This window comes from Nyctereutes procyonoides, unplaced genomic scaffold (assembly GCF_905146905.1).
Source record: "Nyctereutes procyonoides isolate TBG_1078 unplaced genomic scaffold, NYPRO_anot_genome, whole genome shotgun sequence".
Classification (NCBI taxonomy): domain Eukaryota; kingdom Metazoa; phylum Chordata; class Mammalia; order Carnivora; family Canidae; genus Nyctereutes; species Nyctereutes procyonoides.
Genome location: NW_026575117.1, coordinates 8,634,493 through 8,657,875, shown reverse-complemented (window position 1 = coordinate 8,657,875; position 23,383 = coordinate 8,634,493). Strand labels below are relative to the sequence as shown.

At 45.5% G+C, this 23,383-nt stretch overlaps 1 protein-coding gene and 1 non-coding gene across 2 annotated transcripts in view; both read left to right on the top strand.

Annotated features, from left to right (window-relative positions):
• MTARC1 (mitochondrial amidoxime reducing component 1) overlaps positions 1-6,546 on the top strand; it is a 33,685-nt gene extending 27,139 nt beyond the window's left edge. The window contains exon 7 of the mRNA XM_055334368.1: positions 976-6,546. Coding sequence (XP_055190343.1) covers positions 976-1,102 — 127 coding nt within the window. The 3' untranslated portion in view covers positions 1,103-6,546. The remainder of the gene's footprint in view (positions 1-975) is intronic.
• A 6,328-nt stretch (positions 6,547-12,874) lies between these two features.
• LOC129515454 (U6atac minor spliceosomal RNA) lies at positions 12,875-13,000 on the top strand. Its single transcript, XR_008665589.1, has one exon. It is a non-coding gene; the product is annotated as a U6atac minor spliceosomal RNA (small nuclear RNA).
• The last annotated feature ends 10,383 nt before the right edge of the window (positions 13,001-23,383 follow it).

The following is a 23,383-nucleotide window of genomic DNA, read 5'->3' as shown; positions in this document are numbered from 1 at the left end:
GGGAGGTCTCAGACTTCCCTCCTACGGGTCATGGGATGTGAGTCAGGCCTTGAAGGGAAGGTAGGATTTTAACACGTGGGGGAGTGGAAGGGAGGCATCCCACAGGCCTCTCGGAGCCTGTAATATGCGAAGCAAGACAAGAGGACATTGAGGAATCTAGGGGAGAGCTCTGCAGGTGCAGGGGAGGGACAGAGGGTGACAGGTTGGAAAAAGCTGCTGGGCCAGGTAGAGAGGCTTGCACACCCCGCTGAAGAGCTGGAATGTTCTTTTTTGGGCATTGGGGAACCATTGACAGTTCCTGAGCCCAGGCCTGAGAAGACCAGAGCAAACCTGAGGAAGTAATGTGGCGTAGTACCAACAATGAATTAGAAGTCGGGGAGCGGAGAATGGGGAAAGGAGGCCAGTTAAGAGGACAAGAAGTTGTGACAATGGTCAGAGTGTGCTGGAAGCAAGGTTGTGGCCGTGGGAGAAACAGTGAGCGAATTCAGTGATACGGTGCAGGAAGGACCTGAGGACTTGGCAACTATGGACAAGCGGTGGAGACTGAGGGGTGTACTAGATGCTTCCAGGGTTCCAAGCCTAAGGGACTGGTAGGATGGTGGCTCTGGTGACCAACATGGAAGAGCCAGGAGGAGAGATGCCAGGGAAAAGGAAGGTGGTAAAGTGTGTCTAAACATCTCAAGTCCCTCATCGCTTCATGCTGAAAATGGGAATGTTCCATGGGGGAAAGATGTGGGGGTGTGGCCATCAGGTGCACTTCGGTAGTTTGTGCCCTGGGCTCACTGCTCACTGCACAACTCCAGGGGGCGTTGTTCTGTTAGACTCTGGTGGAAATGACGCTGTCTGGAGTGGGACCACCTGGTGGGACCCCTGTTGGGTTGGGGGTTGGACATTTACTTGAGCTGAGAAGGAATCATATGCTGTTGGAGCTCTTGCTTCTGTTTGTGACTCATCGTGATCTTCCTCCTCTTGCAGTTATCGTCTGTGTGACCCTTCTGAGCAGAAGCTATATGGAAAGTCACCGCTCTTTGGGCAATATTTTGTTCTGGAAAATCCAGGGGCAATCAAAGTAGCAGACCCTGTGTACCTACTGGGCCAATGATGGGAATCATGTCCTGGAAGATCAGATACCTTTAAAAAAATGTCCTCAAAAACACCAACACTGGAAGCACAGTTCTGGAACTGACACCTCAGCACTTTCCTTAGGTCTGTGACTTCAGGTTTTTTGTCTTTCGGACGTCCTTGTGCCTCAGTGTTCCCCAGTGTCTTTGCACAGGGTGAAGAAATACAGTCTTGATAACTTAAGAGGACTTCAGTAAGTCATTTAAGTGACAAGACAAAATTCTAAAAATCCCTTGTGTAACTACGACTGTGGGTTTCATTTTCCTTCTTTTCCATTTAGCCATCCAGAGGGCTAACCTCCCTCATCTCAATACCACTCTGTAGGGAAAGAGAAGAGAAGAGCAAGGGGAAAAGTGGGCAAGAGAGAAGAATGTTCTGGAAGAATGCGATGGGAATGAACTAGCTCCCCAAATAAGGCCTAGAGTGTCACATCACTCTTCTCCTCGGGCCCTAGACTAGCTTTTGAGAAGCCTGACCTTCAGGAAACGCTTGAGATGTTACTTTTCCATAGATCACCTGGGATCTGACCCTCTTGCATCTCAGACAATGTCCCTGAGGGTTTGATGGATTCTTCATAGCACACGGTGTTTCTGGGCTGGAGAATGGCAGACAGGTTAGGGTAGAAAGTCAACTCATGAGAGCAGCGTTGTTGTCAGACTCTGATATGGAACGTGTGACAAGCAAGACGCAAACTTCCTCACCTTGAGACAAAATATCAGATACATCTTGGTTTTCCAACATAAGACAGTGGGCAGTAGCGCTAGCGAGGGGAAGACTGCTAGTTCCATGTTGTCTGAGGTGCCCTTTAATATCCCCCAGGGAAATGATGGCGTCCCCTTGGCAGAGGAGCAAAAAGAAGCCAACTGGAGAGCATGCCACCTAGTGGTGTTGACTGATAGCTCAGCCCATGCTGTGGAAAAGATTGAAAAAAATACTGTGGATGGGTTTTAATTTTCCATTCCTGAATTTTTTTTTTTATAGAAGTGAGGGGTACCCCCTCCAGGTGCTCTTTGCTTCTCAGTTATAGGTATTTTATTTCCTAAAAGCTCTCAGAAGGGTGGCTGTGCTGTCACAAAGCCCTCCAGGATCCTTGCTGGGCCCGTCAACTCATGACTGGGTACGCCTCTTCACATTCGGGGTGAGAAAGTTCTAGAGTCCATGGATGAGAAGCAATGTGATTTTGTGATCTGAAATAAACCACCGAAAACCTTTCAAAGGAGAAAAGGAAAGCATGTTCTAGTTCATTAAAAACCAGTATCGAATCTTTCTACTGATCCAATGATTTAACTCTAAGATCTGATGAGCCATTTGGCATTTTGTTCTTAGGAAGCTGACCAAATCATGAAAAAATGTTCCCAAACTGTAAGTAAATGGAAGCTACTTTGACTAGTTTCAGATCTTACTAACTTCTTGGCACAGAAATCAGACTCTGAGGCTGACTGATGTGAACGGGCAATAATTCTGCTACCTGACCAGGGCCCGGGCTCTTACAAATGGACCTGCTCATACACGGCTTCCCCAGGCGAACACCCATCTTTGACGGGCTGTCAAGTGAACATGCTTTTTACCAAAAGCCGTGCATTTTCCACATCGGGTTTATAAAAGAGGATAGTAATCATTGGAATCTAGCCGAGCTCTGAGGTAACATTAGAAGTTAACAGGTGCACACGTCTATGTTTTCTGGTTGGCGGATGATCGCAGTATGTTTTCCGCACACATGGTGTGAAGTGGAGAATGAAAACGATTAATCGGGTGATCTGGCCCATCACCTTCCCTGATAAATCCACTTTATGCTGAAACTACAGATGACTTGAAGCAAAAATAAGAGTTCAGCGAGTCACGTTTCTAATGGGACTTTGGGAACCCATGACAGGATGCACACAGGATTTAAGAAACTGTGTGAATATTGACTCTGAGGGTGGCCAGTGGTTAGGCACCGGTGAGAAACCCAAGGTTGTTTTGGTGGCTGTTCCCAGAGATTTGTAATCAGTGGCCAGATGAATGCCTTGGACCCAAATTTCTAACCCTTTGTGAATAGTAACATTGACTTCCCCGGTGACCCATTTGGTGTCAAAGGCCATACTTCCTGCAGACCCTGTCATTGTCATGCAGAGGGGGTTCCCCAGACACCATCATTTGTCGAGAGTCCCCTTCTGCCCCTCAGAATGTGAGGAAGATTCCTGTCTGGACAGAGAAGTTCCAATGACCTCTAGAATCTCAGAGCAGTTGCCAAGCTTTCCGTCAGCGAGATTTAAAAGCCATTTACTTGTGTTTATTTTATATTTAATGAGTTGGTTCATGCCAAAGCCCGGGCTGATGTCTCGTTCGTTTATTTTGGATATTGAACATTTGCACACAATTCCACTTGAAATATAGGATCGGGAATATAGACAGTCTCAGACTCTCAGAAAGGTCTTACGGCTTGTGGGTGATGGACATTCGAGGTCAAGCCAAAATATCCACTCTTGATGGGTGTTGTGTTTCATTCTGGGTGGCAACTTTGTGCTGTAATCACAGCAGAGAGTTACCAACCAGGAGCTGGAGATCCTGAAAAGAAAACTGTGAGAAAGGCTCTGTCGGGCAGACTGCTCCAAGGCTCACTTTCATGGCTTTTCCACAGAGAAAGTTGGAGCTTCACAACCAGGAGACAGAGCAACGACTTCTACACACAAGGTCAGAAAAGAATCAGATTAGGCCCGACGGAAATCCGGCAGTTGTGTGGCAATGAGAGATCCTCCTGTCTTTCTGCCCTTAGAGCTGTGGGGGCAAGGTGAGGAGGTGTGCTTGTTGGGGGCTGCCAATTTGGTAAGAGTATGTGGAGGCCAGGCCAGCTTGTGACTTTGGGAAACTATCTGTGAGGCTGTCACCGACAGCGATGGCAGGCCGGAGCTCCTGGCATGTGTCCCCAGAATTCCGATAGTGTCACAAATTGGAGCGGTCCTTGATGGTGGAGAGCAGGTGGTCAAGAGTCACTCAAATGGCTGGAGTGCCTCTCACACCAGGCTTCGATTGTAGGTCTAACCCGGGGGTTGGTGCTCTACCCTAATACTACACTTCCCTAGGTTTTGTTGGTCCCTGAAATTCTGGAACTTTGCCTAAAAAAGATCCATGGACCAATAACTCTGGGAAGTCCTTCAGGCCTCTCTTTAGGATTTCTTCAAAGGCCTAGCAACTCACTGGAGGCTTGGGACCTGCACTGAAGAGTTCTGTTTAACACTGCCCTTCCCCAAACTCATATCTGATGCCCTCCTGAGAAACGTGTTCTGACCCCCAGATCTCTAGAGGGAGCACCAGCCAGGGGCAAGGAGTCACGATGAGCAAGAGTGGTGCCCCCATGAGAAGGCTGAAGAAGTTAAAAGAGCCCCCAACCACATGAAGGAGACCTCTCTTGGGATGCTTCCTCTTGTCTTATCCCTGGTCCCTGGACTGAGGCTTAAAAGGTTAAAAAAGGAGGTGTGGCGAGAGCGTCTTAGACCAGCTCTCTTCTCATGGGCCTTGGGGAGATGCATTCCTTTTCCTGTGACTCATTTTCCAAACCTGCATTCATGGGTGGATAGGGTGGTGGATCAGGGTTGAGGGGGTGGACACAGACTCTAGCCTTGGCCTCACAACAGCACCACACTAGTTCTCTAGGATGCTTTATGCACCAGGGAGGGGCACTATCTTCCCATCTGTTAGCTTTTCCTTTCCCTTGTGACTTGTCAACTAGAATTGCTCCCCACTACATTCAGCAGGACGACTGCAGGGGTCCTATTGCCCCTGCCCATACAAATATACTCACTTTATCCCACGATCTTACATTTGGAAGAACAGTGTTTGCTTCTACCACTTTCTTAGAAATGGACAAGTGAGTTATGATAGTGTCTGAAGTTGCCCAATTTCAAGCAAGAGGAAGAATTTGGTCGAAGGATTCAACAAGTGCTCTTGGAATTGGGATAATAGAAGTGTACCTGAGGTATCCCTTTGTCTGCTTTGCCTGTACTCTATGCAGAGGAAGGGGCCTAGGCAGCAGCTCTGACGGTGATCCTGTCCTCCCTCAAAACAAAGCTGATAGGGGACCGGCCATCTGGTCCCGTCCTCTTTGGCCTAGCTCAGAAAGAGGAGTTGCCCTAACCACATTATTAGTCATCCTGGACAGGCTGTATTAACCAAAGGGCCTGAGAAGTATCTTCTCATCTAGCTTCTTCCAAGCCTGATTTGGATGGGTAGGTCAAGTTCACTCACGTTGGCTATTGACCAACCTAATCTACTCACCCTTTGTGGTCCTTGGTCATGTTCCCTTACCCTCAGAGAGCGTTCTAGACTGCTCTTCCTCCTACCTCCCTCATGAAACCCACGGCCCCTGACTCTTTCCCTTCATTTCCTGCTCTATGCCTTCTCCCAATTCCCGACCCGTATTCCAGACTCCGGTTCTGGTAGTACCCTGTGGGATGGAAGTCAAGGCTCACTTCTCTCTCTCTCTCTCTGTCTCTCTTTGGGATTTGCTGGGAGTATTGTAAATAAAGTATTGTCGTAATTATTTCTGATTAATATTTTTACACCTGATGAAGTTTCAAAGGGATGGGGTTTACTTGGCCTAGGGGAGGGGCACCTTCCAGATGACTTGCCCAGCAATTAAAGCGGCTTGTTAGTTGGAGGCCCAGGATGGCCGAGGACAGCTGGAGAGCTCTTCTCTGCAAGCAGCTCTGGTTAACATCAACCGGGAAAGCTCTTTGTAAACACATGAATAATTGATCGTCCGGCGCTCACATAGCTACTGAGGATCTGAGCCTGTATGACTCATTTGCAAGCCATTCCTGTCGTCTGGATGCCATAACATTGGAGGAATGATGATGGTTTCTTGGAGATTCTTCTGTGGCCAGAGTTGCCAAGACCAAGGCTGTAATGGTTTGTTATGATGACCTTTGTTATTCCATTAGGCTCAATTGCTTTAAAAAATGATGTGTGCATACTTTAGGAACGTTTTTACCCTTTACGTTGACCTGACATCATAGTTTATATTACAAAATGTATTAATGACAGAGGAGTGTTTTCATGTCCCAAGGACAAATTTTAACAACCATAATCTGCCCTTAGTCATCATAAATATAAATGTATTGGTCAAACAGATCTCGTTAATGTGGCCAAGATAAATGCAAGTCTATATTTTAAGGCATTTGAAGTTCTAGAGAATAGTTGGAGCTTTTTGTGGGGCTAAGAGATCTTGTATATGTGCTATCAAAAGGCTGAGAAAATTAACATGCTTCCCCCTCTGGTTTTTCCTTGGACAGATATAAACGTCTTGGGGATGTCAAGTAAGATTGTTCACATAGTTTCTGGACTCCGTTAATGCTTGGTGGGGTGAAGCTTAGTTCTTAAAGCTGTATTCTTTTCATGATGCTCGCAGTGCTTCTGAAAAGAACAAAATAAAGATTTCAAGACTTAGCAATGTGTTGCTCAACCACATTTTCCTGTATTACACGGTGCCTTGAAGTTTTAATTATATTAGTGCCCCCTGCCCCACCAGCTCGCTTCCTGTAGGAGGAGCCCCTTTTCAGCAGATGTGTGGCTGACATTTTGCAATCTATATGCTGGCAGATGGTGTTCTGGGCATGGGCTGGAGGACCGGGCGAACCTTTGTCTTCCTCTCCATTACACTGCGCTCACAAGCATGGGCCGTTGCTGGTGGTGTCCACATTTTAAGCTTCTCAGGCAGAAAATAAATCCTTGTTTAGAATCCCTTTTAGCCGTGTTCTTATTTTGAACCATGACAATGTGCTGAAGGCAGCAATGCCTCAACTGCTACTCTGTGAGAGAGCAGACTGCAGGGTGAGGTGGTCTCCCATAAATATGGTAAACCCGGTGCCATAATTAAACTCTGGATTGTGATCACCAGACTGGCAATGACGGGTGAATGCTTCAAATAAAACCATTTGCGCTTCTTCCCTTAGAAGCATCTTCTAAGAAGAATTTTTTCCATTCTGAATCTGTAATGGCTTTTGGCAGCACCACATGTTGGGCTTTGGAATCATGATTTTGCCTCGATATCCTCTCTGGGATTGGGGATTGAATGATTTTCTAAATTTGAGGGTGTAGAGATAGTTCTTTTGATAATCTCCTCTGTGGTTTAAACCTTTTGATCCATTTAGAGAGTGAGGCACATACACCCAGGTTCATAGCAGCGCTCTTCACGATGGCCAACAGGGGGAAGCAACCCAAGTGTCTGACGATAGATGAATGGAATAAGCAAGAGGTAATAGATGTACAGAATGGAATGTTATTCAGCCTTAAAAAGGAAGGAGATTTTGGCCCATGCTGCTGCATTGAAGACATGATGCTAAGTGAAATAAGTCAGCCACAAAGGGACAAATACTGTATGATTCCAATCAGAAGAGATACCTCCCTGACTATAGTCAGACAGACTCAGAAGCAGACAGTAGAATGATGGCTTCTGGGACCTCGGGGAGGAGGCATGGGAGTGTTACTCTTTTTTTTTTAATTTTTATTTATTTATGATAGTCACAGATTGAGAGAGAGAGGCAGAGACACAGGCAGAGGGAGAAGCAGGCTCCATGCACCGGGAGCCCGACGTGGGATTCGATCCCGGGTCTCCAGGATCGCGCCCTGGGTCAAAGGCAGGCGCCAAACCGCTGCGCCACCCAGGGATCCCGGGAGTGTTACTCTTTACCGGGGACACAGTTTCAGTTTTGTAGGATTTATTTTTTTTAAGATTTTATTTATTTATTCATAGAGATCGAGAGAGAGAGAGAGAGAGAGAGAGAGAGAGAGAGAGAGAGAGAGAGAGAGAGGCAGAGACACAGGCAGAGGGAGAAGCAGGCTCCATGCAGGGAGCCTGACGTGGGACTCGATCCAAGGTCTCCAGGATCACGCCCTGGGCTGCAGGCGGCGCTAAACCGCTGCGCCACCGGGGCTGCCCAGTTTTGTAGGATTTAAAGAGTTCTGGAGATGGATGGTCGTGATGATTGCACAGCGGTGTGAATGTATTTAATATCACTGACCTATACACTTCAAAGTGGCTAAGAGAGTAAATTCGAAGTGATGTGTATTTTGCCACAATTAAAAAATAGCAATAAAAAAAGATAAAAAAGTGGGGCACATCAGAGACTTGGAGTTGATTTAATCCAATCTCCAAGGCCCCTTTTCTGGAAATAGCCTGCCTGTAATCACTGAGAGAACCCCACCCCCATCCAGAACATCAAGAACTCTTGCTGAGACTAAGAGAATAAGAAAGCAAAATGTACTGACTTTAAACTTTGAGCAAAGGTGAGATAATTTAACTTTGGACTTCCATTTTTTTTTTGTTTTAACTTTTTTGAACCTTAACTTGTTTGGGTTTTTTAAAGATTTTATTTATTTGTTTTAGAGAGAGAGCTTGCAAGTGGGGAGAGGGGCAGAGGGAGAGAAAGAATCTCAAGCAGACTCCACTGAGCACAAAGCCCGATGCAGGGCTCAATCTGATGACCCTGGCTGAGATCATGACCTGAGCCGAAATCAAGTCGGGTGCTCAACTGACTGAGCCACCCCAGCGCCCCTGGACGTTAACATGTAAGGGGATTTCGTTTTGAGCTTTGGAGTCCCTGATAATTTGATATTTTGAGAGGCATTAAGTTCTAATGTAGATCATCTGGCTGCTGGTGTTTTATTGTTCGGGTGCCTTTATGATACCATTGGGTATCACTGCCTAATTTCTTTCTTTCTTTTTAAGATGTCATTTATTTATTCATGAGAGACACACAGAGAGAGGCAGAGACACAGGCAGAGGGAGAAGCAGGCTCCCTACGGGGAGCCTGATGCGGGACTTGATTCCAGGACCCTGGGAAAACGACCTGAGCCAGAGGCAGACATTCCACCACTGAGCCACCCAGGCGCCCCATCACTGCCTAATTTCTAATAGGTTATGTTGGCTGATGAGGCTGGAAATAGATTGAGATGGAAAATAGAAGAGTCTACATGTTTTGTCTTGACTACAGAGAAGCCTTGAAGAACATAATGTACTGTACCGACCTAGCTCAGGAACTTAGAGGGCGAAAATCCATACTGCCTGCCCAGGAGGATCTGGAGGGGAGCTGTGGCTGGTGTTGGGAGGGGGGCGGCTGAAGATACTGTCCCACTTCCGGTTGACCACAGGCACAATGGGTAAACACGATGGAGTCCCAAGAACAAAAACAATTGAGGAATTTTGGGGCAGAGATAGTAACTTCCCAGCAATAAACTGCTTCAGTATTAAAATGGCACATAACCCTAAGGTACCAGAATGAAGGATGTTAATTCGTCCTGGCCCCTCTCTGTGTCTTCACACTGTCCTACTCAGGAGGGACCCGAGTGGCAAATTTGGGAGCAGTAGTTGAGCTCTGCCCCTCCTCCTCCACCTTTCTTCTTGGGCTCTGCTCATTTTCGAAGAACAGGGTCCTGGGCCTCTTTGAGCTGGGAGATGAGCTTGGTTGGGACCCAGCCCTGGTTGGGAGAAGCCTGCGGGTCTATCGAGTACTGCCTGAGGTTGTGTGGAGAAACTCAAACGCTGGGATTCAGCCTGAGAAATTCCATTGCTTCTATATTTCTAAACCACATCCTCCAAGCTAACTTTTATCAGTAATAAAATAGATATTTTGATCTAAAACAAGAGGATTTGTCTTTGATCTAAAACCACATCCACATTCTCATTATGCCTTCACATTTGTAGCATGTCATGAAGTCCTCAGAACACTGTTGCCCACGCTCGCTCTTTGATCTTCTGGCAACCCAGGGAGGTTGGATGGATGTGAAAGCTTTTGGTAAGCTGCTTTGGTGTCATAGTCACACGTATCTAATTGCCTAAGTCCTGTCAGTGAGCTTGGAAGAGATGAACTAACTTGCCTGTGTTGTAGGTGAAGGGCTAGAATTAGAACCCAAGGCTTCTGGCTTCGAATAATGTGCTCCTAAAGTATCTGTTAGCAAGAATACTTGCCAAGAAGGGTGGTATCTGCAACTGGACACTGGCTTAATCCCAGAATCTTGTTTTGAAACATCTGCTTTATGACTTCACGAAGGGACCTTTAGGATCAGTGTCCGTAAGCTCTAGTGTGTATGTAACTCACGTGGGAACCTTGATTAAAGTTGATATTCTTGTAGCTGACACCCAGAGAGGCCGATTGGGGTCCGCAGGGGGGCTAGGGATTCACATTTTTATACAGACCCAACTGTTCTAAACTCTTATCTGTTTTCTGTAGACCAAGTTCTCACAATCCTCACCCCACTTTAATGTGGGTGTGCTCCTTAATGGTGACACAGACTTGGATGATGGTTTACACTGATCCAAACACACAGAGGCCCTTCCAGCCCTCAGGGTACCCTAGGACCCCCTTCTGGATGCAGTGGCCTTGAAAGAGAGAGGATCTCGGAAGGCACCAAACCTACAGCCTGAGCCTCCAAGCAACCGAGTTAACTGCTACATCATTAACTCATCCTGAATTAATTCACCAGGAAGGGACAATGCTTGGGGCTTCAGTATTGCCTGTGTGTACATGGATGCATGGGGGAGTAAACGAGAAAGTATGCTTTGTAAGAATATTTGCTTCTTTTTTTAAATCAATTAGTGCCTTTCAATGAATCAACAAATAAGGAGGAGGCCCCAAATACAGCATTAACAATGTAAAGAGTATGGGAGCCGATGGTATGGTTTAAAAAAATATTTAAAGACAAGGTGAGGATTAGGAATGCTGATGAGTAATTGCTACATTCTCTAAGGGCACAGGGAGATGCTGTGAGCCTACTGGTTTTTCTCTCTTTCTACCTCCCAGCCGAGCTTCAGAGGAAACTCCACGTGAACTGGAAAAGATGAATTTCAAGCTTCATTGAGAGCTCTAAAACCTTAAATCCTTCTTGAAAATAACCTGCCTCTCAGGAATCTTTTGTCCCCCCCCCCCCCCAAATTATAAAGCTTTTTCCTTGGGCTGTGGAATGGCGGCATTATTAACTATGATTACTTAAGTCTCTGAATAGAAGGATGTAATAAATCTGAAAGTATTTGTTCTGGTTTGTGACTAAGCAAAACTGTATAATATTAAATCAGATGTTGTTATAAACATATGAAATAGCACATTTTTTTCCTAACAGGGCATTATGGCATGAGGCTTCTGGGAATCTTAAAAAAAAAATGTTTTTACATTCTTGGATCTTGAGATTGGCTTCTGCTAGGTTTTCTTCTTTCTGAGCACAGATGCCATCTAATAGTGCTTCTGTTTAGATCTCCGTTTTCACAGTGAGTTAGGGAGGTTGAGTAGAGGTGTTCTTACTTCTTTGCAGGCTATTTTCTGGGGTCGAATTGGTGACCCAGGCTCTGTGTGTGTGTGCGTCCATGTGTGCCTGTCGAGCGGAGAAGATGAATGGCATCCGAGTACCCTGGAATGTTTGGGTTGGAAGGGCTCTTAGACACAAACTAGTTCACCAACCTCCTCATTACCCAGGTCATGTTTTCAAACTTAGGTTCAAATGTGTGGGAGAGAGAAAGTCATAGAAATCTGGAGGTTGGGAGGAATTTTGAAATTCAAGTCCAAGTTTCTAGGTTAGGCCTCTGTTGCCTCTAGCTTTGTTAGAGCAACTGGAAGGTTGTCAGCCAGCCCTGGGTAATGACAGATAATCGTGATCCTGTGGAAAGTTCCACGTTTGCCTGTGGACAGTGGTCAGGTTGGCTTTCATTTTGCACCCCAACCCAGTGGTAATGCCTCTGAACGGTGTACACAATCACGAGGAAAAAGCCACCAAGAAGTCAACATAGGGAGGGTTAGAAAGTGATGACAGTGTTTCTTGGGTTGGCACTGATGGGCAGTTTTTCTTTCTAGAGTTTCCAAATAATATTGTTCTTTTATAATGAAGATAATACATTTATATGAAAAATAAAACTACAGCTTCAGAACATTTGTGCATTTAATAATCACCTTTTACAAAGATGAGTTATGATATTTAATGGCATTCTACAAATTATTTAGAGCTACACAGTCCAAGATGGTAGCCATTTGGGGTCACTGACATGTGCCCAGTCCAAATTGAGATATGCTGTATGTGTAAAATACATACAAGATGTCAAAGACTTGGTAAAAATGAAAGAGTGTAGGGTATTTCTGCAATCATTCTTATAAAGACTATGTGTTGAAATGATAACAGTTTGGATAAATAAGGTCAAGTAAATTATTAGAATTAATTTCATCCGTTTCTTTTTTTTTAATATTTTATTTATTTATTCATGAGGGACACAGAGGCAGAGACACAGGCAGAGGGAGAAGCAGGCTCCATGCAGGGAGCCTGATGCGGGACTCGATCCCTGGTCTCCAGGATCACACCCTGGGCTGCAGGTGGCGCTAAACTGCTGCGCTACCGGGGCTGCCCCTCTCTGTTTCTTTTTTGTTTAAGATTTTATTTATTCATAAGAGACACCCAGAGAGAGGCAGACATAGGTAGAGGGATAAGTAGGCTCCCTGCAAGGAGCCTGATGTGGGACTCGATCCCAGCACCCTGGGATCATGACCTGAGCCAAAGGCAGATACTCAACCACTGAGCCACCAGGTGGCCTTCATCTGTTTCTTTTTAATGAGGCTACTAGAAACTTTTTTATTTTATTTATTTATTTATTTATTTATTTATTTATTTATTTATTTATATTTCCTTAAGTCATCTCTGTGGGGCTTGAACTCACAACCCTGAGATCAAGAGTTGAACGCTCTACTGACAGAGTCAGCCAGGCATCCTGCTACTAGAAAATTTAAAATTACATATGTAGATGCTGTATGAAGGAGAGGAGGTTAGCATTCCCCTTGACAAGGACAGAGAAGGCCCTCGGGCCTGTACAACACACATAGAGTTAAGGCATCGTCGCCTACTTGGTGGCATCCAAACATCGTTTTTAGAAAGGAGAGTGGTTGCTGAGTGTGTACAAGTATCCCTTTGGGGTAATAAACACGTTCTGGGTAGATAGTGGTAGTGGTTGCATAATATTATGACTGTCCTGAACATCACTAATGATAAATTTTATGTGATGTGTATCTTAACACCATAAAAAATTGAGGGGGTGCTTGAGTGGCTCAGTCAGTTGAGCATCCCACTCTTGATTTTGGTTCAGGTCACGATCTCAGGGTGTTAGGATCTGCCCCCCTTGTCAGGCTCCATGCTCAGTGGGGGAATCTGCTGGAAATTCTCTCTCTCTCTCCTTCTGCCCCTCCCCTGGCTTGCATGTGCTCTCTCTCTCCCTCTCTCTCGAATAATAAATAAATACATCTTTAAAAAATTGCATATGTGGCTCATGTTACAATTCTGTTTTCAATGCTTGTTTCAAGCAAAGGGGTGGGGGTGTGGCTTTGCTGAAAACAGTGTCTCTAGAAACAAAGAAAACAATTGGAGAAGGCAAAGATGAGCTGAAAGCTGGTGGGAGAGGTTGGAACACTTTTCTCTCAAAGTCCCTATCTCTTCATAATGCCTTCCTCGGATCTCATTCTCCTTTCCTCCCTGCTTGGCCTCCTGCCCGCTGCTGGGTTGCTCACTAAGATTACTTTTTCCCTAAAATTCCTCACAGTTTATGTGGTGTTAAGGAGTTAGGAATCTTGAGGGTTGGGAATAAAATACAACACCCAGACCAGGTTCGACAAGCCCTTCCACCTCCCAGATATTGTTGATTGAAAATAAAATCCTTTCTGTGCATCTCTGGAATCCAGCTTCTTCAAAGGAAAGCCCATGAGGCAAACTGATGTGTGGAGTTGGAAGTCAGGACAGTGGCTGGGGGGCTCGGGGTTGGGAGGAGGTGGGGCAGCCAGGCCAAGGGTTTGTGGGGGTTACTCTGTTATAGATCTGGTGACTGATGATCTCAGGGTATCCATTTAGTGAAACCCTATTGAGCTTGTGACTTGTGTACTTTTCTGAATGCCCTTTATACCTAGAATAAAAAGTCAAAACAAAAACCAAACCATCCTGTGAGGTGCATACTTTTTTGAGGGGAAAGGTAAGAGTTCTGGAGTGAGTGAATGCCTAGGGGTGGGTGCATGTTCTGTGAGCATGGCTACTGGGGGATGCTCTCTTCCCTTCCTTATGGGACTTGAATTGTCATGACAGGATCACAGAGAATCACAGAGGATCACCCAGACAGGGTGGTCTTTGGAGATCGTTCCCCAGACTAGAGACCTGTGAGTGACCCACCTTGAAAAATTCACCTTTGTACCTTATCTCTTGTCTCTCCATCTGGGGCATCCACACGGTCAGAAACCAGGGAGGAGGGGTGTCAAGGGTGAGCTGTTGCTTACCAAGGGCCAGCTCAACTATTGGTGAGGGGGAGACAGCTAAGGACGGTCACGTCCATGTGGGAGAGTAGAATTTCTCCCCTGCTTACTCAGCCGCCCAGGAGAATGGAATCTTGCCATTTGCAGCAATGTGGATGGAACTAGAGGGTAACTGTGTTAAGCAAAATAAATCAGTCAGAGAAAGACAATAACCATATGATCTCATTCATATGTGGAATTTAAGAAACAAAACAGATGAACACAGGGGAAGGGAAGGAAAAATAAAATAAGATGAAAACAGAGAGGAAGGTAAACTATAAGAGATGCTTAACTCTAGGAAACAAACAGGGCTGCTGGAGGGAAGGCAGGTGTGGGGGGGGTCACTGGGTGATGGGCATTAAGGGAGGCACGGGATGGAATGAGCACTGGGTGTTAGATGCAACTGATGAATCGCTAAACCCTACTTTTGAAGCTAATAATACAGCCTATGCTAATTACACTGAATTTAAATAAAAAATTAAATTAAAACATAAAACAGAATTCTTCCCTTGGTGTAAACAGACGCCTGCAAGAACAGGAGGGACTGCTCTGGAGTGAGCAGGCCCTGGCTGCAGTTATCACCTACGGAAATCCTGTGTGGTGGTAAATTCCCCCCGCAGTGAAGCCTGGAGAAGAGATGACAGGGAGCAGAGGGACCGGGAATGCTAATGGGGGAGCTTGTTAGCCTGATAGCGGCTGGGGAGAGGCAACGGGGGACGTGGCTTGGAGAAGCATACGTGGAAACAGGGAAGGAAAAAATAAATAAATGAGATAAGCAACTTCATTTGCTTCCTCCCTTCTTTCTTTTCTATTTTGTGCTGGGGACTGTGGTCTCCCCAGGATCTCCTTTTCTGGGGACAACAGCCTGGAGACCAATTTTGACAACCAGACCTGGCTCCTCCCTCCCCGCCCTGTGCCCACCCCACCGCAGTGCACTTGCACACCACTGGCTGGATGGGCTTCCCAGAGCCAGCCCCCCAACCCACACTCCCTGCCAGGGCCACCAGCTCAGACCCCGGTCCCCACCTCTCAAGTACAAAGAACACAAGGCTACGCAGCCAGCTGGACCCCCTTGGGACTCCCCCACACCAGAGAGACCAAATGCTGGGGTCACTATGAGGGAGCCAGGTCAGTAGAGCTTAACAACCACGTTGTTGGCCTGTGGGGACGTTTTTCTTTTGTTGGAGCACAACCGGAGCTGGTCAGATTGGCCCCATGCTGAAGTGCTAAGGTTCAGGTCAGCCCGCCTGCTGGAAGGCAAGGCTCCAGGTTCCAACATCACCATCAACGGGTTCCCCTAGAAGGACTTTGGACGTTGGGTGCCTGGGGGGGCTCAGTCGACTCAGGTCATGATCCTGGGGTCCTGGGATTGAGCCCCGAGTGAGGCTCTCTGCTCAGTGGGGAGTCTGCTTCTCCTTCTCCCTCTGCCCCTCCCCCCCACTCATTCTCTCTGTCTCAAATAAATAAGTAAAATCATAAAAGCAAAATAAAACAAAACAACTCTGGACCTCACATGGTGAGCAAAAGGGAACAGGCAAGAGGCTGGAGAGCAGCCTGTCCACGCCCCAGCTCCGGTTCCACTGACCATACGACCGGGGCTTTGCCACCCTCTGTTGGGACATCCCAGAATAGGTATGTAGGCCTCACATGTATGTAAGGATCTGATAACACGTATGTAAAAAGCAGTGTGCCAACTGCAGAGTGCCCTAGTGCTGGCTCTCTGGTAGGGGCTTGCAGGCAGTGGGCTGTGAGCGGTGTGCACAGTGAACTGTTGGCCAAAAACTCAACTCCAGTCTGCAGATGGTTAACTTTTACTTTACAGAATCTTTAAGGGAAGAATCAGGATTCCAGTTAAATCAGGGAAGCCCTACCACTTGCCCAGAGCTTGCGCCGTCTAGTGACCCAGGAGAGAAACAGTTCAGCAGAAGTTCAAGTCATGTAATTCAGAGGAACTGTCCTTGGAATGGCACTTTGGGCTCACATCCAAAATCACGTTTCCCAGTCTGGCCCCTGGGCCATTGCTCACCTCACCTCCACTCCAGGGAGGGGATCCGTGCCCTGGGCTCCCGTCTACAGCAGTCGATGCCTTTAGAAGCTTTTATCCATCACTGGTTTAAGCCCAGGCCAGTGGATTCCCCTTCTGCTAGACCTGCCTCCTCAAGGGCACTCCTCAGTTTGGAGATGAGATGCACCAGGGCAGACTCGAAAGGGAGGGGAGGTTGAAAGTCTGTCTACTGCTTAGCCACCCTGGGAATGTTCTCAGGATAGATTGTGAGGTTCTAGAGGCAGGGAAGAGAACCAAAGCCATTCGCTAGATACTTCTGGAGCACCTACTATGGGCTAGGCACCATTCGTCATGAGTCCAACAGATACACACACTGCAATCACTAATGAGTCTTACTGTGCATTAGGAACCTGGCATCAAGCAACTAGCAATGCACGTAATTAGTTGCAAGCGTGATGAGTGCCCTAAGGGGAAGTGCAGGGTGCCCAGGGAATATTTTAGTCGAGCCCTGAAGACTAATGGCCTCAGCCCGGTGCAGGGTGTAGTGGTGATCAGGGTCAGACGTGGGGAAAAGCATTCCCAGCAAAGGGCGCAGACCTAGTGCGTATTCCTCTATGAGAAGGGCTGTAATGCCACATTTGGCTTGCCTATCCCCAGCCCGCTCCTAGCCTCTCATCTCAACGCCTCTGGGACTCTGCAAATGTCATTTCTTGACTAGACACAGAGAGGCCACGCTGAGTTACAAAACCATCCCAAAATTTGTACATTTTCATGATATGCGTAAAACTTGCCTATTCCCTTTTGCCGCCCCCTTCCTGTCCCTTACATAACTGACCAAAAGAGAAACCCGAAGAAAACACACACTCCCAGAGTTTATTATAGTCATTATGACTCAGACAGATTCGAAGACTAGAATTTAATGGAGTTTTTTCTAACATTCCTTGGGGACTCGAAGGACTTTTTTCCCACCAGCCATTGAAGTAACATTATAAAAACACATTTCTTTCTTAAAAGAAAAGAGAAAAAAAAAACACCCTTCTGAATTCAAAGTCAGTTAGCCTAAAAGCAGAGCACTTGTTCCATATTTTCATGTCTCCCCACACCTGCCTCTGCCTTCTCCTTCCCTCTTTCTTTATTTCGCTGGTAGTAATAAGCGAAATAGAGAAAGGGTTGATTTCAATCTCTTGACCTTGCCATGTGACTTTGACTAACCCACTTCCCCTGTCTCAACCTCAGCTCTTTCAAATGTAAAACATGGGCATAGATCATGGGACATGGGCATGGATCATGGGACAAGGAACCCTAACATTTCTCGTTTCTCCTGGGAGAAACTCATTGGAGGGATACTTCATCCAGCAGCCCCATATTGAAAAGCCAGCATCAATGGAAAATCTCTTTTCTCAGGAGAGAAGCTGGAGGCAAGTCCTTCCTCGTCTTCTAGGATCACCCACCTTGATGGAGCCAATTGAAGTAGGGTTTCCTCTGTTTCAGGTCACCTGCCCTCTCTCCAGCTTGCCCTGTCCCCACATCCACCTGCCTGCGCTTCTAAAGGCCTTTGGAACTCGAGAAATCTCTCCTTAGTTTTCCCAGCTACACCTACTGCTCTCCACATGGATTCCCACTCCTGTGACTGTCCACACCAAGAATCAAATGCCTCCAGGGTCCTGGTCTGTAACACAGATGAGAGAAGATGTCCTGGTGAGGTGCACAAGCCCACACATGACAGGAAGGACCACCTCTGGTCTCATGATTAATTGAAGGGGATCTAAGTTTCACTTAGCTCTGACCGGTTGGCATCATTCTGGAATGAGTGTGCAGTGTTGCCAGATAATCTGCCGCTCTTTCAAGAGAATCGGTATCTATAAGTCAAATGTGGCTCAGTTTCTAAAAATCATGACAAGGGGCAAAGACAAAAGTCTATGGATCAGATTTAACCTATGGTTGCTGGTTGTGACCTGTGTATGTAGACACAGCATTGGGTCCTTTATACAATCTACCTGGTATTTACAAAACCTGTAATACTTATCTGTGCATTCATTCACATAATTAATATTCGCCACCTACCATGAGCTGGTCCTGCCTAGGAAGATAGGGAGTGTAGGTAACTAAGATATAATACACTGAAAATTAGGAATGCCAGTGTGACCTTGAGCTTGAGCTGGGCGCAGACTAGCCCACTGATTGTACATCATTCAGGGCTATGAAAGCAAGGAAGGGTCTTCTTGTACCCTACCTCTTTCTCTCTTCCTCAGCTTTAGAAATATCTTTGTCCTGGGGCACTTGGGTGGCTCAGTCAGTTAAGTGTCTGCCTTTGGCTCAGTCCATGATCCCAGGGTCCTGGGATTGAGTCCCACGTTGGGCTCCCTGCTGAGCGGGGAGCCTGCCTCTCCCTCTCCTTCTGCCTCTCCCCCACTCATTTTCTTTCTGTCTCATAAATAAAATCTCAAAAGAAAAAAAAAACACTTATAAAAAAAGAAAGAAAGAAAGAAAGAAAGAAAGAAAGAAAGAAAGAAAGAAAGAAAGAAAAAAGGCTAGGGGATCCCTGGGTGGCTCAGATGTTTGGCGCCTGCCTTTGGCCCAGGGAGTGATCCTGGAGACCCGGGATAGAGTCCCACGTCGGGCTCCCTGCATGGAGCCTGCTTCTCCCTCTGCTTCTCTCTCTCTCTCTCTCTCTCTCTCTCTCTGTCTGTCTATCATGAATAAATAAATAAAATCTTAAAAAAAAGGCTAACGCAAATTGTTTCAAATCAGGTTACATTATTTCTACCCTTTACCCACTGCTGGCCCCCTCTACCCTCCCCCCAAAATAAAGAAGCAAAACCATAAAAATTAATAAGAATAAAAGTTTTATCTCCAAAAGCCAAGGTTATTCATTCATTCAGGATGAGAAACCTAACCAATTTTAACAGATGAGACCTGTAAAGGGCAGATTTTAACCATCAGTATTAGTGGGAAAACCATTGGTTAGGGTTCAGATCACCTGGCTTCCAGTCCATCACTGCAACCGTGAGATCTTGAGCATACTGCTGACTCTATCTAGGCCTCAGTTCCTCCTCCATCCTAATACCCCCACCCCCTTCCCTCACCTCCTTCTCCCACCCTCAAGTTAAATTAGAGGATTTTCTGACTTGAGTCCTGGCAACTTAGTGGAAGGAAAACATAAAGAAATATGAGCAGGGGCGCCTGGGGGGGTCAGCTGGTGTAAGTGCCCCACTCTTGATTTCAACTCAGGTCTTGTTCTCAGGGTCTGAAGATCAGGCCCCATGTTGGGCTCTGTGCTGGGGGTGGAGCCTGATTGAGAGTCTCCCTCTCCCTTTGCCCCCTTCCCCCATGCTCTCTCTATCTCCCATTCTATTTTTTGTTGTTGTTGTTGAAGATTTTATTTATTTACTCATGACAGACACAGAGAGAGAGAGAGAGATGCAGAGACACAGGCAGAGGGAGAAGCAGGATCCTTGCAGGGAGCCTGATGCGGGACTCATTCCCCAGACCTTGGACCACAACCTGAGCCCAAGGCAGACACCCAACCGCTGAGCCACCCAGGCATCCTTCTCTCCCTCTCTAGAAAAAAAAAAAAAAAAAAAAAAGAAAGAAAAAAGAAATATAAGCAAACCTAAACCTAAGCATGCTCCCTCTACAGGAGTGGCCAGAGCTCTGCTCCACACAGGACAGAACGAAGGACAGTGTGGTGGAAATCTCACCTCCTCTGCCCTTCCTCAAGAACCAAGAGACTGGTTAAAAGCATACTGAAATGCAGCATAAAACACAGGCCACACCAGAGTCCAGGACAAGGTTTTAACAGCACTCTAATACTTGGCAATTTATTTGGATTTCCATTTTCTTAGGCGGAAGCTCTGCATCCCCCCATTCACCAGGCAGGATTCTCTAACTGGGGCTTTGGAGACATCCATCAGGAAAAGGGGCCTGGGGGAGCAACGGGATTTGGATGAAGAGCCGGGAAACGTTTCCTTGGGGGAAAAGGAAATCTGGCACCATCAATAAGGTTGAGTCTATAAAATCATCGTCCTCTGGGATTAAAAGCTTGCTACATGTACTATTTTAGCAGTCAGTGAATCTCATTAACTGCCTTATTCAGAGATTCCACTTCCTATAGCTGACTTCTTTTGGCCCATGACCTGTCCTAGTTCTTATATGGCTAATCTATTGAATGTTAACTATCAGAACTTGCTAAAAAGAAAGCACAAAAACCCAGCCAAACAAAACTTGGTTATAGCAAGTTTCGTAAACATCAGAGAAGTGTTAAGAAAGTTGTTCTTGAGGCTTTCACACTTTTTGAAGAAATGTCTTAAAGCAGACCCGCAATCAAGGGTTTTCTAAGTAAGGTGGAAATTAAACACTTTGAGAGCTTCCTGTTCCATTGAAGATAGTAAACTAGCACAGGGTGCTGGCTTTCTCCCAGAGCCCAGTCTGGGAGAAGTGAGAGGGAGTTGCTGGATCCTGGAAACAAAGAGAAAAACTTCTAGGGATTGTGGTGAGGGTGGGAGACGGGAATGCAGACTAGAAGGGGGCAAAGTGTCACAGACAGGGCATGATGACAATCACCTTTAGGTATCAACTTGACTGGGCCTTGGGGTGCCCAGACATTTGGTCAAACGTTCTGAGTGTGTCTGTGAAGGGGTCTGGATGAGATTAATAGCTGAATCTGTAGACTGACTAAAGCAGTTTGCCCTTCCTAATTGAATGGGCCTCAATCAATCAAAGACCTGAACAAGACAATAAAGTCTGAATTAGAGGACACCCCTTCTGCCTCACTGCTGAGCTGGGACATCAGATGTGAACTGAAATATAACTCTTCTCAGGTCTCAAACCTGCCCACTTTTGGACTAAAGCTTACATTAGCTTGGACATTAGCTCTCCTGGTTCTCAGGCCTGAATTAAGATTGGCATTGGCTCTCCTGGATCCCCATCTTGTTGACCACGGGTCTTGGGACTTATAAGCTTCCATAACTGCATGCGCCAATTCCTTACAAGCTATTGACTGATCAATTGATCTATCTCCTATTGGTTCTGTTTCTCTGGAGAACCCCAAGGCACAGGGGTTGGGCTGGGAAAGTGCTTTCCAGTTAGATTCTCTTCTCTCCTTCATAGTTACTTAGATGAATCACATCCACCACATGGACCTTATAGAAAAACAAAACAAAAAAAATGTGCATCCCAGAAGCAGAAGACTATGATCCTAGATCTTGCCTAGGATGGTAAGTGGAGGCTAGCTAGCCTCCTCTGAGTACTCCCTCACCGAAACATTCCTGCTGATGCTTTGGGTTTGGGGGTTGCCACAGAGAAAGATCATTTCTGAAAAAGAACAGTGCCAGGGTAAAGGCTCTAGGCCCTTCCTTGAGGGTGTTAACATAGGTAGTGATGATAGTGAAATTGTAACATCATCCTGAAATGCCTGGAGGGATACTATACTCCCTTTTTCAACTCACTTGGAAGTCAATGAAATCTAGGGCTTTTGGAGTGTCTAGTGGATTTAAATTCAGAAGGAAAAAAAATGAGACCTCCAAGGAACACAAGCATCATGAAAGGAAAGCCCAAAACTGAACATATACCAGAGGAAGCAGGATTAATGAACTGGAAAGAATAGAAATATAAAATAAACTTAATGAATATCTTCAAAGCCCTAATGAAGAATATTGAAAACATGAAACAGGAATGAGAACTTACGAGTATGAGCCATATTTCCATTTGGCAATACTGAACATGAAAATAATAGTTGAAATAAAGAACTCAGTGGTTACACTGAAAGTACCCTTTTGTCTCTCAATTTCTTGAAAAAATATGACTGTTTAAAGCAAAAATTATAGTATTGGATTTAGGGATTAGGATCCTATATTTAGGATGTGATATGTATATAACAATAGCACAAAAGCTGGGGGTAGGTAAATGGAACCCTACTGTTATGCTGTTTTTATATTTCGTGTTATATTTTATATTAACTTATATTTCACATTAACTCTAAGTGATTAGCCAAGGATCTTTAAAAACAACCACTCAACAACAACAACAAATACAAAAACAAATGCAAGGAGGCAAAGTTTAAAAGCCAGTAGAGGAATAGAATGCTAAAAAAATGTATTCAATCAATCAAAAAGAAGGCAGAAAAATAAGAACAGAGAAATAAAAAACAAATGGGAGAAATAAAAAACAAAGAGCAGATGGTAGACCTGAGTCGAAGACATCAATAATTAAATTGGATGTAAATGGATCAATTTCATAGGCAGTTTGTAGGAATGGATGAAAAAGCAAGATTGAACTATCTACTGTCTACACGGGATGTACGTTAAATATAAGAACACAGATAGAGGGGATCCCTGGGTGGCTCAGCGGTTTAGCACCTACCTTCCGCCCAGGGCATAATCCTAGAGTCCCGGGATCGAGTCCCATGTTGGGCTCCCTGCATGGAGCCTGCTTCTCCCTCTGCCTATATTTCTGCCTCTCTCTCTCTCTCTTTCTGTGCCTCTCATGAATAAATAAATAAAATCTTAAAAAAAACACAGATAGATTGAAAGTAAAAGAACAGAGAATGATTTACAATGCAAACAATAGGCATAAGACAGTTTGAATGACTATATTCATATTAGGTCCAATAGACTTCAAAGCAAGGCATAGTGTCAGAGCTAAGAGAGGAATTTCATAATCATAAAATGGTGAATTCATCAGGAAAACCTAACAACCTGAAACATGTGTGTATGTGATCACAGAGCCACAAAATATATTTAGCAAAAACTGATTGAATTAAAGGGAGAAATAATCGCACAATTAAAGATACTCTTACCTCTCTCTCAGAAATTGATGGAACAACTTATACAAAAAAAAATCACTAAGGATATGGAAATCTGAATAATATTATCAACACATTTCAACCTAAATGATGTTTATAGAACATTACAACCAACACCTGTAGGTTACAGATTCTTTGCAAGTGTTTATGGAACATCTATTAAGACTACATGCTGGG